The sequence below is a fragment of the Zalophus californianus genome, chromosome 16 (genome assembly GCF_009762305.2).
Source record: "Zalophus californianus isolate mZalCal1 chromosome 16, mZalCal1.pri.v2, whole genome shotgun sequence".
Taxonomy (NCBI): domain Eukaryota; kingdom Metazoa; phylum Chordata; class Mammalia; order Carnivora; family Otariidae; genus Zalophus; species Zalophus californianus.
In genome coordinates this window covers 56,907,031-56,919,377 of record NC_045610.1, presented here as the reverse complement: position 1 = coordinate 56,919,377, position 12,347 = coordinate 56,907,031, and the positions used below count along the sequence as shown (strand labels likewise).

The 12,347-nt window shown below is 56.9% G+C and overlaps 1 protein-coding gene across 6 annotated transcripts in view; it reads right to left on the bottom strand.

Moving 5' to 3' along the window:
* Positions 1–12,279, bottom strand: part of LLGL2 (LLGL scribble cell polarity complex component 2) — a 32,882-nt gene extending 20,603 nt beyond the window's left edge. For 3 of the 6 annotated variants that reach the window (XM_027567948.2, XM_027567950.2, XM_027567951.2), the window contains exons 1-2: positions 12,155–12,273; positions 1,233–1,327 (exon numbers count right to left, since the gene is read on the bottom strand). In XM_027567948.2, coding sequence (XP_027423749.1) covers positions 1,233–1,307 — 75 coding nt within the window. In that variant the 5' untranslated portion in view covers positions 1,308–1,327; positions 12,155–12,273. Of the gene's footprint in view, positions 1–1,232; positions 1,328–1,553; positions 1,685–12,154 lie in introns of those variants that run through there. The other 3 variants (XM_027567952.2, XM_027567949.2, XM_027567953.2) reach the window with 3 other exon arrangements.
* Positions 12,280–12,347: the final 68 nt, after the last annotated feature.

Here is a 12,347-nt window from a genome sequence, read left to right as displayed (position 1 = left end):
GGTCCAAAGATACTGCCCACAGCTTCCTTCTGCCAGTGAGAAGAGGTGCTCATTCAGGGAAGCCCTCATCCCACAGGCGAGTGGCCTCAGCAAAGCTCCGTCACCACACCACACAGGTCAAGAAAATCAGAGGAAAACGGCAGGGCGCCTCCATCCACCTCACACAAGGCCCTGGGAGCTCTCTCTCTCCCTGGGAGGCAGCCCGTGAGAACGGCAGCTAGTGCTCCTAGACCACAAATTATCTAACTCCATACAAGCCTTGTAACAAGCCTATGCTGTGGGCGATGGGCACAGGGTCATCCAACATCTATCTAAGCGGCCAAGCTGGAGTGGAAGCATGTCCTGGAGGGGTCCCTGGGCCCCTGAGGAGCAGAGCACCGTGGTGCTCCGCTTCCTGCAGTCCACCTTCGGGGGGCAGAGGGAAGCTTGGGCATGCAGGCCACGGGCCTAGATCAAAGCCGCCGTAAGACATGCTAATTACCCCGAAACGGCGGCAGATTGCTAGGTGGCTGCAGAGTTAATAAACTGCGTTGCGCTCCTGTTTATAGACCAGCTCTGGCCTTCTCAGGCCCCAGCCACGGTGAGGAAGCTAGTGGAGCTCCTGGGGCCCTCCCTGTGGTCTCGGGGGACAGGTCGCTCTGGCTTCGGGGGGGCCTCAGAGCAAGTTTGGGGTTGGGGTAGCCAAATGCCAGCCTTGGCACATTGTTTCAGGTGCCTCTCCCTGCTCACCCAGGCCTAAGCCTGCCACAAGGAAGCCACAGGGATCACTGCGTGCTGCCTGCAGGGAAAGCTGCGTTTTCCTGTGGGGGCCATGTGAGGAAAAAGGGGACAGCCATGGGCTGCGGCCACTGCCCCAGGGACCAGGCATCACAGGGACATTGCTACACCTGGCAGGGCTCAGCCTCCTTTCATCTTTCCTGTCCCTGAGCCTCCTCCACAGCCTGTGAGGAGGGAGGTTGTTTTAGCCTTACTTTTTAGGTGGGGAAACTGGGGCTGGAAGAGGCAGAGTGATTTGCAGAGGTCACACAGCCAGTGAGACTCGGGACAGAGAGTCCCAATGCCTAGGGATCCCACTGCCCTTTCCCAGGAAAGCCCACCAACCAGACCCCGTTTCCAAAGTCAGGTGCCCATGTACATTGGCAGCGCCCAGGAAGTACCTTAATCCAGGTAAAGGCCGCCTGAGTGCCCCAGCCCCACCCCGTGAAGGTGGACAACACGGTGCTTCCCCTTACCTTGTTAAACTGGAAAAGGTCCCGCTTGAGCCTCTCCCGTGCAGGGTCATGTCCTGACCTCAGGAACCGCCTCATCGTGCTTAGTGTGCAGGCCCCTAGAGAATGAGGAGCAGCCACTGACCACCAGCGAGAGGCAGCCGTGCAGCCCTGACCCCAGCAACCACAATGATTCCCAGGCACCAAGGGCTTGGCCCAGCCCAGCCGCTCTCCCCAAGCCCAGCGGTGGCCGGCCTTGGCCCACAGCAGCTTCACCATCCACCTTTCCGTGCGCCCTTGCTCCATCTGCGAAGGATAGTCCAGGAACCCCAGGGATGTCTATACCTGGAGGTCCGGGGCTGGTCGAAGCTCTAACGCTTGTTCCAGGCCACCGTGGCCTTATAAAGCCAATGGGAGAAGCTGGGGGAGGAAGCCATTTCGCCTGGCTTTATAGGAATGGAGGCTCTGAGGTTAATGAGCTTAATTGTTAACCTGTTTTCTGAAAAACCGTAAAACCCCAGCTAAACAGAAAGGGAAACTTCACAAGCCTCTCTCTCCAGAGCCCAATTGGGAGGCAGAAATACAAAGGCTGTCCACCTGGGCTCCCAGACCAGAACCCCACCAGGGGGACGGGAGAGGCCTGGCAGAGGTCTCTGGGGTCAGCACCCCCGGGGCACACTCTTCCTGCTGACTTCGGGGAAGGCTCTCCCACAATTGTCAGGAGCCTGAGCAGGCGAGGAACAGAGTGCGTGGTCGGAGGGCGCTGGCCCATGCCACCCCATGCCCGGGACCCACAGTGGAACAGGGTCCACCCCACCAGGCTGCTGGGCTTCCTGGCTGGCCCCCCAGCCCCCATCTCTGGCTAACCCGGTCCCAGCTCCCCTGGGCTCTTGATGGGTGCGCTTGATCGAGAGACTCCCTTTCCCATGGGCCTAAGTGGAGCCTTATCAGGAGAAGAAATCGGCTCCCAATAAAGAAACCACCTCAAGGCCCAAAACCCATCCGCCCAAACCATCTGAATGTAGAATGCTTTCCCAATCCAAGGGGAACTATTTCTGGATCATCCTTGGGGGAAGGGAGAAGGATCTTCACTTCAGTTTCCGGCTTGCTGCAGCACGGCCTCCCACTGACCATAGGACACCAAGGCCTGTCCTCAGGAACACAGGGACTCAGGGCTAGCTGGACTCGATAAAAGAGACTAAACAGACCCAGTCCCTGCCCCGGAGGAGCTTACTTGGGGCCAGGGTGGAGTGCAGGTTTCGGGGAGCACCTGACCCCGACACGGTGGATGTCCTAGGGGAGAAGGTATCTGAGACCTGAAAGATGCCCTCTAGTTTCTGGCTTCTTGTGAGGTGACAAGAATTAACCATCGGGCCAGAATTCTGCATATGAAAGGACCCTGTGTGTTCCAAGACTGGGGGCTCCCTCTAAGGCATGTGGATGGCACAGGGGGGCCGTGGTGGTAGTCTCTGGCAGAACCACCAAGGGCTGGCCATGCTGGGAGGGGTCACCCCACTTGGCAGAGACACACTTCGTGGGCCAATCCAAACACCACCCCAGCTGGGAACAGGTGCAGACCAGCCTCCAGAGTGCCCATCACCTTCTGGGGACACTGAAAAGACCCCCACTTGCAGGAGGGGATGGGGCGGATGCAAGAGATTTGTGCCTTTCCATTTTGGGGGAGCCGGAGCAGAATGGGGAGCCCCACTTCCTTCCAGATTGGCAGGTAGTCGGGGAAACTCCCGGGTGCCCACCTGACCCGAGGTCCCGAAGTGGGTCAGGGAAGAAACACAGGGAAATCTTGGAGGCTCCGGGGACCGGGAGTGAAAACATCCCTGGGCCTGCAGCAGTGACAGAGCCCTGGGGCTCCCGGACAAACGGCTGAGCCATGGCCTCGAATTCCAGCTGCGGGGGAGGGCGGCACAGGCCCAAGCTCATAAATCGGCAGCTCCGCTCCGGGCTCCCGGAGGCGTCCACTCTCCCTTCCTGGGCCGAGGTCACTGGGTCAGAAGTCAGAGGAAGCTGGGAGTGGTGCCTTGGAGGAGAGGGGCCTGCGGACTCCAGGGACAGGGTGATCTGGGCTCTGCCCTGAAGAACCCACGCAGGCTTGAGGGTGACACGGCATAGCCCCAGGGAAAGGAGGGGCAGGTAGGAGGGAGGCAGATGGGACGCGGAGACTGGTGGGAGATGGTAGGCACGGCACCCAGCCAAATGCCCCGCAGAGCATCTGCTACATACCAGGCACTATACCAGACCCCTACGTGTTATTTTTTACTACTTTTTTAAACATTTTGCTCGAGTCATCCCTGCTCACTGTAAAAAAATAAAATAAAAAATAACAAAGGAAATCCCGAGGAGAAAATCCTCCCTACATCCCACTACTCAGGAGTAAGCACAGTGGCATGTCGGGACACGTCCTGCCCCTCCTTCCTCCGAACTTCTGTACAAGGTACACCTAAACCCTGTCCCGGATGTTTGTTCACCCTCCACCCGCCTCCCTGGAAGTTCAGTGTAAGATCTCCACTGGGTAGGCAAGGAAATGAAGACCACAGAGGATGGGTAACTTGTCCAAGGTCACTGAGGAGAAACCAGCAGAACTTGGATTTGCCCCCAGGTCTGGTGAACTCCAAATCTAAGGACGCTGGGAGGCAGGTAAGGATGGTGAGGACAGAGGGTGCCTCACTACAGCCCTGCAAGTGAAGGGCACGGTGTACGCAGGCCTTCAGCTCAGAGCCCACTGAGTGGATTGCGGCCCGGGACCTCAAGGGCATGGGGTGAGGGAGCCAGGACCAACACAGGCAGCCGCGGTCTCTCTTCCTCACTCCCGCCAGCCCCTCATTGCTGCTCCCAACACAGAAATAACCCGCTCCCAGGTCAAGGCGTCAAAAGTGCCACCTCTTCTTGAAGGGGAACAGGTCTGGGACTGGCTAGACTCACCTCCAGGCAAACCCTCAGATCCACTGACCCCAGCTAAGTGGGTTCTCCAGAGAGAAGCTCCAAGAACACGGACCTGGAGCTCCCTGGTATGGAACTGATCCTACCTCCTCAGCCCACTCCTGGGGGTGGGAAATGGGGTGTGGGGGTTGTAAGGGAAAGTGCCAGAGCTTGGGACCAACGGCCAGGGCTCAACCACCACAACTCAGCTCATCCGAGTGGGGTGGCCTACCAAGGCAGCTGCTCGAGGCCCTGCGAGCTCGTCTGTGAAGGGGATGCACCGGTCTCCTGGCGGGAATGGGAGCCATGCCAGGTACCCGGCATGGAGCAGGCACTGTCCTAGGATTGGGGACACAACAGCGCAAAAAGACAAGACCCTTTATTTCACCAAGCTGACATCTTTGCAGGGGAGTGCGTGATGACGCCCAAGTACACGTATCAGTCAGTAGGATGGTTTCAGATAGAGAGCAGGGCCAGCAAGGAAATGAAGGAAGGGGCCCAGAGTGACCAGGGTGCGGTTGGAAGGACTCAGTGAACATTCCCGGGTCTGGGTCTGTGGGTTTGCTCTTCCTTTCCTGAGATGCTTTTCCTCCAGATACCCACCCACTCTCTCTTTCTCTCTCTCACCTTCTCGGACCTTCTCCTGCCTACTTCCCGGCTTGGCTTTGCTCCTTAGCACTGGTCAAGGTGCAACAGTCTCCTTACTAATCTTGTTTATTACCCGTGCACCCCTCACCAAGGATGAGCCTTCTCATTCTTACTCAGGAGTTCTGCCCTTTTTTTCACTGAGGCACCCCTGCTGAATGAATGAACATAGAGACAGAGATGTCTCCACCCAGACCTGAATGATAGGAAGTGGTCAGCCGTGTTAAGATTCGGGGGCAGGGTGTGTCAGGGGAAATGGAACAAGCTTGCATCTTCCAGGATGACGACAAGCACAGGGGCCAAGTACAGGCAACAGGAGAGATGGAGTGGGTCAGAAAGGGGGGTCTGGCGGGCCACAGCAGATGGCTTCAGTCCCAGTTCGCTGGGGGCCCACTGACAGTCCTGGGCAGGGTCAGCCTCGGTCTGCTCTCCCCCACCGCACAGCCCCACTCTGCTCAGGGCCAGCCCATCCGCTCAGCCCCGACCCCAGGCCCCTTCTGCTAGGGTCTCTGTGCTTCCATCTGAAATAACCTCCTGCCCCTCATGCAATCCATCTAGAAAAAGCATTCTCTTTCTGAATCTGTCCTGGTCACTCTCCCCCTCCTCTTTCAGTGCTCGGCCACCTTATGCTAAAATGGTCCCTAAAACTTCCATGGACAAGAGCACCCATCTAGCTCCTCGAATGTTCTTCCCAGCCTTGTTGTCCTGGTCATTAAGCTATCAGGAAAAATCAGAAGGGAGCAGGTGAAGTATACTCAGGGTCTTGATCAAAGGCGTACTATACTCATTAAAAGGGCAGAAGACAATGGACATAGAAACATATGTACAATGTACCCTAAAGTCAGGTAGACTCTATTAAAAAGTTATATATTCATATATATATATATATATATTGATTTAAATAGACACCACACTGGCAGGGGATTAGTAGAGATTTTTTTCTTCTTTTGGTTTATCTGCCTCCCAGGCAGGGAAGATAAGAGGATCACATGGGAGAAGGGGAGAAGGCCCAGGCAGTGGCCAGGTAGGAGGGTGGCCCCAAGCTCAGAGGAGGCAGTCCTGTCGGTGGGATCGCTCCTGCTCTCTTAGGGGCCGGGCTCCCCTCCGGCCATGGTAACCTGAACAGGGGAGAGGCCTGCCTCCTGGACACCAAATGGGTACAGACGCAGGGAAGGGACAGGTGGGTGGGACCAGCCGTCTGACCTCGGGCTTCAGGGTCCCAGGGCCTGGGGGTAAAGGACACTACTACTTTATAGGCCATGCCCAGCGGGGATGCCAAGAAGAATCTGATGCCAAGTCACTGGAGATATGTAAGAAGTTCCGAGGGTTCTGGCTTCCTGCACTGGGCATGTCACCTGGCCAGAGCATGACCCCTGAGGGGGCTTCGTAATAAACACCTTCTCCAGCCCCTGGACTCAGTCTCAGTTCCTGCCTGTCATACCCTCTGTCCTTGACAGGACCAAACTCTGAGCAGCCCTCCCTGTTCTGCCCTCTGTTCCCTTGGGTGTGGGCACTCGGGGTTTAGGGCTGGCCCACGTGAGGCTCGCTGACCAATGGCGTGTGCGTGTGCGGGTGTGTGAGGAGCCTGACTGTAACCAATTTTCCATACAGCTCTGTGCCTTGTGTGTGGAACTAGGCTGTGCGTTCCCTGAGGGAGGCTGAGCCGGTGCTTCCCTTCCCTTCTTGCTGTTCCAATCACCCAACACTGCCACCAGCCACGAATCCTGCCAGGGTTCTAAGACTGGTCTCCCCACCCCCTAATGCCCGCCCTGGAAAAGACAGGGGAGCTGTCTACTTGGTGAATTCACAGCCTGGCTTCCCTTCCCATCCTCTGTGCAGACCCCACTGTGGAGATGCGCCTAGACCCTGCCCCCCTGGCATCTCAGGAGCTCAGTAAAGAGATCAGGAGAGGTAGAGACAAAACCACCCTCTGGCGCAGGCCCGTCCTGAGCCCCTGCTCTAAGCAGCAGATCTGACGATGCTGTGGGGAGGAAAAAGGCGGGGTCCCAGCCCAGGCTGCTCACCCCACACAGGTACTGTTTGCCCATGAGACAGAGGCTTGGCCAAGCTGAGCCCATCTGTCCTGGAGGTGTGTGATGGGCCAGCCGCCGAGAAGGCCGCTCAATAACCCAGTCAGCTCCGTCCATCTGCTGGGAGAGGCCATGCTCAGGGGCAAGGCTCTAGGCATCGTGGCCCAAGGGAAAGGCGCCCCCTGCCACCCTCAGCACCTGGCTGTGGTCCTGATCTCCAGAAGCACAAACAGTGTGAACTGGAGTCCCCAGCTCTCCTTTCCTCTCCCCTTTGTTTGTGCTCCCCACAGGCCCCTGCTGCTGTAGAGGCTGCCCTCCCTTCCCGACATCCTGTGTGAGGCCTGTGTGTGGCTGTGTCCTTCCGTCTGAGGGGTGTGAGTACACCCTGAACCTCCTACCAAGGGGAGTGGTGGGTCAGGGCTCTCACTGGCAGGGGCAGCTGCAGACCCCTCCAGCATCTCGTCTGTGCCAACTCGCCATGCCCAAGGTTGCTTTGCAAGCGGCCGGGTTACCCCGGGAAACCCAATCTCCCAGAGGCACCGGACAGGGCCCTGGCCAGCAGCTTAGCAACCAAACTGTGGCTGAAAGGCCGTGGGACTAGGTGGGAGGTGGGACTATGAGAGAACACCCAGAGAGGGAACAGGAACCAGAGGGTTGTCACTGCTATTGTTAGGTAATAAAAAGGATTGAGCAGGGGCGCCTGGGTGGCTCAGTCAGTTAAGCATCTGCCTTCAGCTCAGGTCATGATCTCAGGGTCCTGGGATCGAGCCCCGCATAGGGCTCCCTGCTCCACGGAGAGTCTGTTTCTTCTTCTCCCTCTGTACCCCACCCCCCCCGGCCGCCACTCATGCTGTCTCTCAAATAAATTAAAAAAAAGATTGAGACCAAACTATGGCCAGATGCCACTTGAAGCACTTTACCCACGGCATCTCACGTAATTTTATTAGTTATGAAATAACTGATTCAGAGAGCTATTAAGCCCAAGCAGTAAGATTCCGAGCCCCAGTCTGAACTCCAACCTGACTGCAGAAGCCTCTGTCTGCCCAGTTCAGGCCTCTCTCCCAGATCAAGGGGGCTGGCCAGCAGTAGCCCGGATGGGACAAGCCTGGGTGAGCAGCCAGAGCCTGACCTCACCCTCCCTGGCTAGGCCCAGATCAGTGTCGTGTCCCACCCCCATCCTAAGGAGCCACAAGCCAGTCCCACAACCCTGGGAGGGCCCTCCTGCCACACCCAAGGCTCCTCCTGTAGGGTTTTCTCCCAAGGCCCCTGAGGATGGGGCGGGGGGTGGGGGGCGGTGGAGAGTAGAAATGCACGCATTCCCTGAACACATCCCCATTCTAGGGGCTCAGTCCCTTATCTGCAACCCAGCATCAGGCTCTCTCCAGGGAAGTGACAGATTGGATATGGCCGAGCCCAAAGAGCAAAGCCATTCTGGGGAGGAGGTGGACAACTTGCCTGGGGTGGGGGTGGTAGGCTGTCTGGCCCATCCTATCAGGCCCCATTCCACAGCCTCCTACTTGCCTCAAGACTTGACAGCTGACCCACAGAGCTTCCAAAAGATGTCAGGTCCAGGGGAAAGAGACCGTGCCTGTCCTGTTCATGGTTGTACCCCCAGTGCTTAGCGCCTGGACACATGAGAGATGCTCACGTTCTTTGAAGAACTCCCTCACTTCCTGCAAATCTGTGCTCAAATGTGACCTTCTTGCTGAGGCCACCCTTATCACCTCAAGCTGCACCCTGCACCCCCACCCCAAACCCCTACTTTGTTCTTATTCTATATAATTCAAATCACCTTTTAACACTTCACTCTGTTCTTAAGTCTCTGGCCAAGGCCAGGGTCATGTAGACATCTGCCTGGCATCCTGCTGGGGTACCTTTGTGGGCCCTCAGACCAAAGCTCCGGGACACCCAGCTCCTCAGCAAGGAGGATCCAAGAACAATATTATTTACTAGAGTCAAGTAGTCCTATGCCCAGATGTCCTTCTCAACAAACCTGGGAACACTGAGTCAGGTGTCTTGAGAGAAGACTCTAGTCTCTGCTGAATTCTTTAAGAGTAGAGTCAGGTACCTAGCAGGTTCCCTGTCCCCACGCCCAGAGGAGCCTCTCCTAGCTCAAGAATTCACTGTGGTTCCTGGGAAGGGGAAAGAGCAGAGTGACTCTTCAAAGTACCAGTTTCCTCTGAGAGGCAGGGCGGGGAAGGAAGGTCACCTCAAAGGGAACTGGGCACAGCCCCATGGTGCCAGGGCACAGGGAGGGGACGGTGTCCTGGGGAACCCTGGGAGCCAAGGCTGGAGAAGAGCAAGCAGCACCGATGGCCCCACTGGGGGACGCCCCTCTCCTGCCCCACACCCTACTTTTCCCTGAAAACTGCTCCTGGGTAGGGGAAAACAAAGTTGCCAAACAGACTTGGCATGCCTTGACCCGGGAGGAGCCCTGAGAGTGGTATTGCCTGAGTGAGGTAAGAAGCCTTCTCTGAGCGGAGTACTCAGGATAAGTAAGTCCAGGCGGCCAGCGCTGCGCAGAGCAGCCAACCCAGCAGCAGGGACCATGGGCCTCTTGGGCCTCCACTCAGGTGTCTCAATAGTTGCCCCCGACACTTCTAGAAGGATCTGGAAAGTTGAGGAATCCTTCAGGAAACCCCACAGCGCTCCTGGAGACTCTTGCCCGGGATGCTCAATGTCTCCAGTGGGTAGACAAGGGGTCACAGACTGATGGTAGAGGCTCCACAATTTCCAGCTCCATATACCACTTTCTCTATGGGGTGGGGGGGTGTGCAGCCTCCTGGGGCCAGGACGTCCCGGCAGGGGAGGGCACCTCTTCCCTAAACAAGGTTGAAAGCACTATGGAATTCCCAGAAAAGCTCCTTAATGGCAACAGAGCAGCACAAGAATGTGATCCCCTCCATCCCCAACAGGGTACAGAATGTATACAGCCAAGCCTCTGCTAAAAGCTGAGATTAGATTGTGCACCCACTTCTCCCCAGGAAAGGCCCCCAGCTGGGGTCTGGCCATCAGGCCTCACTCCTGGCTCTCCCAAAGAGCAGGGCAGGTACCAAGGGCCACCCACAGGAACACAAAGTGAGGCTGGAAGAGGCCACTGTCCTCTACCTCTGCCTCCCTAGTTTCAAGGAACAATATTCCCATTTTAAAAGGTCTGACCTCCAGAGGCTTTCAAAAATCAGGGCCTCTTGGCTGACTTCTGGACAAAGAAGCCAAATTCCCTCACAACCCAGCAAGCATGTCCAAAAGGTTCAGGTGTCTGCCCAAAGGCCCACAAGTGACACTTTTTATGCTTTATGGAGCAAGTTAAGCAGCTCACCCACCCCCTGATACCTGCTCTATGCCAGGCCACACATGTTCATGACATTTTTTTCCCCATTCTCCTGTCAACAAGGCTCGCTGAGGCTTGGCATGGTTAGGTGACTGAGCCAAGATTATGGAGCAAGAAATCAGCACAGCATGATTCAGAGCTACACCTGTTATCTGGGAAGACACTAAAATAACTTAAGAACCATGTTTGAGGAAAAAGACTGAGAAGCAAGAGGGAGTTTTGCCTCCTCATACTTTCTAAAACATTTCACTTTCCCCACTATGGGCTCCTAGAACCTTTTTAATTTTTTAAACTAATGGGTCAGCTGGAATTATGGGCCTTTTTTTCTTTCAATGCAACTGTGTTAAAAATTTGCTAAGTGCTCAATTATTAAGTTATTAAAATTATATTATTCTACCACCAAAGAGGCACTCCATTGACTCGAGGAAAAGTAGGGAGGCAGACTGACCTCAGACACTGGAAACACTGTCCAGTGGCCCCCCCAGAGACTGGCCTAATCTAACTTTGAAGAAGAGGAGTGAGTAGTCATCAGAGCCCCCAGAGCTGGGTTTGCCTCTTGACTGCCACAGGTGAACACTGTGGGAAGATCACTTAAGAAAATCAAATCTGGGGCACCTGGTTGGCCCAGTTGGTTGAGCACCAGACTCTTGATTTTGGCTCAGGTCAGTATCTCAGGGTCCAAAGATGGAGCCCCGCCAGGCAGGAGTCTGCTTGAGGATTTCTCTCCCTCCGCCCCTCCCCCTGCCTCGTGCCCACACTCTCCCTGTGATAGATGAAAGAAAGAAGAAAAAAAAAGAAGGAAGGAAGGAAGAGAAAACCAAACCGGAATGCTCTGCCATAAGATAAATAAGTAGGACCATCTCCCCCAGGACCCTTCCCATGTCTTAGCTCTGGAAGACGCACAGTCTTCCTCAAAAGCCCTTCTTGACGGTGGCTTCTCCGGGGCTGGGCCACAGCTATTCGGTACCGCTGCTCTGTTCTTCCCACCTGGGGTTTTCCGTCTCCCTGACACACTCATTCCCTCCCAGCTCCCCTCCCTGTTCACAATCCCCTCTGCAGCCTGACAGGACTCTGAGTTGTAAACTCTGCAGAGGATCCCAAGAGCCCAGGTTAAGACGCCCCGCATCTGGCACGTGGATCCCCAGGGGAAGGGGCACTGAGTCTAAGCCCTGCCCCCTCACCCAATGCTCACCTGGTCTCAGGTGAGAGCCTGAGAGGACCACATCGCGGTTCTCCTGGTTACAGTTAGCTCTCCCCACAGCTAAAGCTCAGTGTGTCTACAAACTGCCCAGCAGGGGCAAACCAAGAGAAAACTTTGCACACTTTCTTTGGCAAGACGGTATTTTTCACTCCTCACCAAGTCCTAACGTATCACAGCACAACTCCACCCCTGTCGTCGTGGAAAACATACTGGATCTCCATACCTTCCTTTAAGGTGTCCAAGGCCGCCAGAGGCGGAGAAAGACCCAGAGACCGAAGCCCCTCCCGCGGGCTTCCTGCGTCCGGGGATTAGGAGGCACAAAGGGCCGGCAGAGAGTGGGCCCAGATGGCAGGGGCAGGGACTAAGCCGGCGAGGTAACGAGCTGCGGCCGCTGCTCGCAGAGAGCGGACTACCTGAGACGCGCGTCCCCAGCCTCTCGGGCCAGGGGCCTTCCACGTGGGGCCCAGGGACCCGGGATCCCACCCTCGCTCGCGGTGACCTCCTGCACTCATCCGGGCCGGGCACTTGTTTCTCTGTTTCCCAGAACCAACACTATTAGGCAAACCCAAAGCTCAAATTCAGTAAACGCGGACGGATCAGGCAGAGAAAAGTTCCCAGCCGCAATTCCTACAGGTGTCCTTCGCCCAGACAAACGGAGCCACGGGATCCAGGGCGAGGCGCGCGGATCCGCGCACAGCTCTCCCGGGGAAAGCCGGGGTCCCGGCCCTCCCCCGCCTTCCCGCCCCGAGTGGAGGGCGCCCCGAGGGGGCGGACCCGGCTGGGTGTTTCCGGGCCCGCGCCTCACCTGGAGCCCCAGGCCGGCCCCCGCCCGAGGCCTCGGCGTCCCACGGAACCGGCCGCCGGCTCCGCTCACTCCGCCGCCGGCCCACGGGCTGCTGGGCGGCAGTCTCCTTCCTGCTCACCTCCGGCGCGGAGAGCAGGGGGCGGAGCCGCTGCTATTTACATAAAGGGCGAGCCGGGCGGTCTCGCAGAGCCGA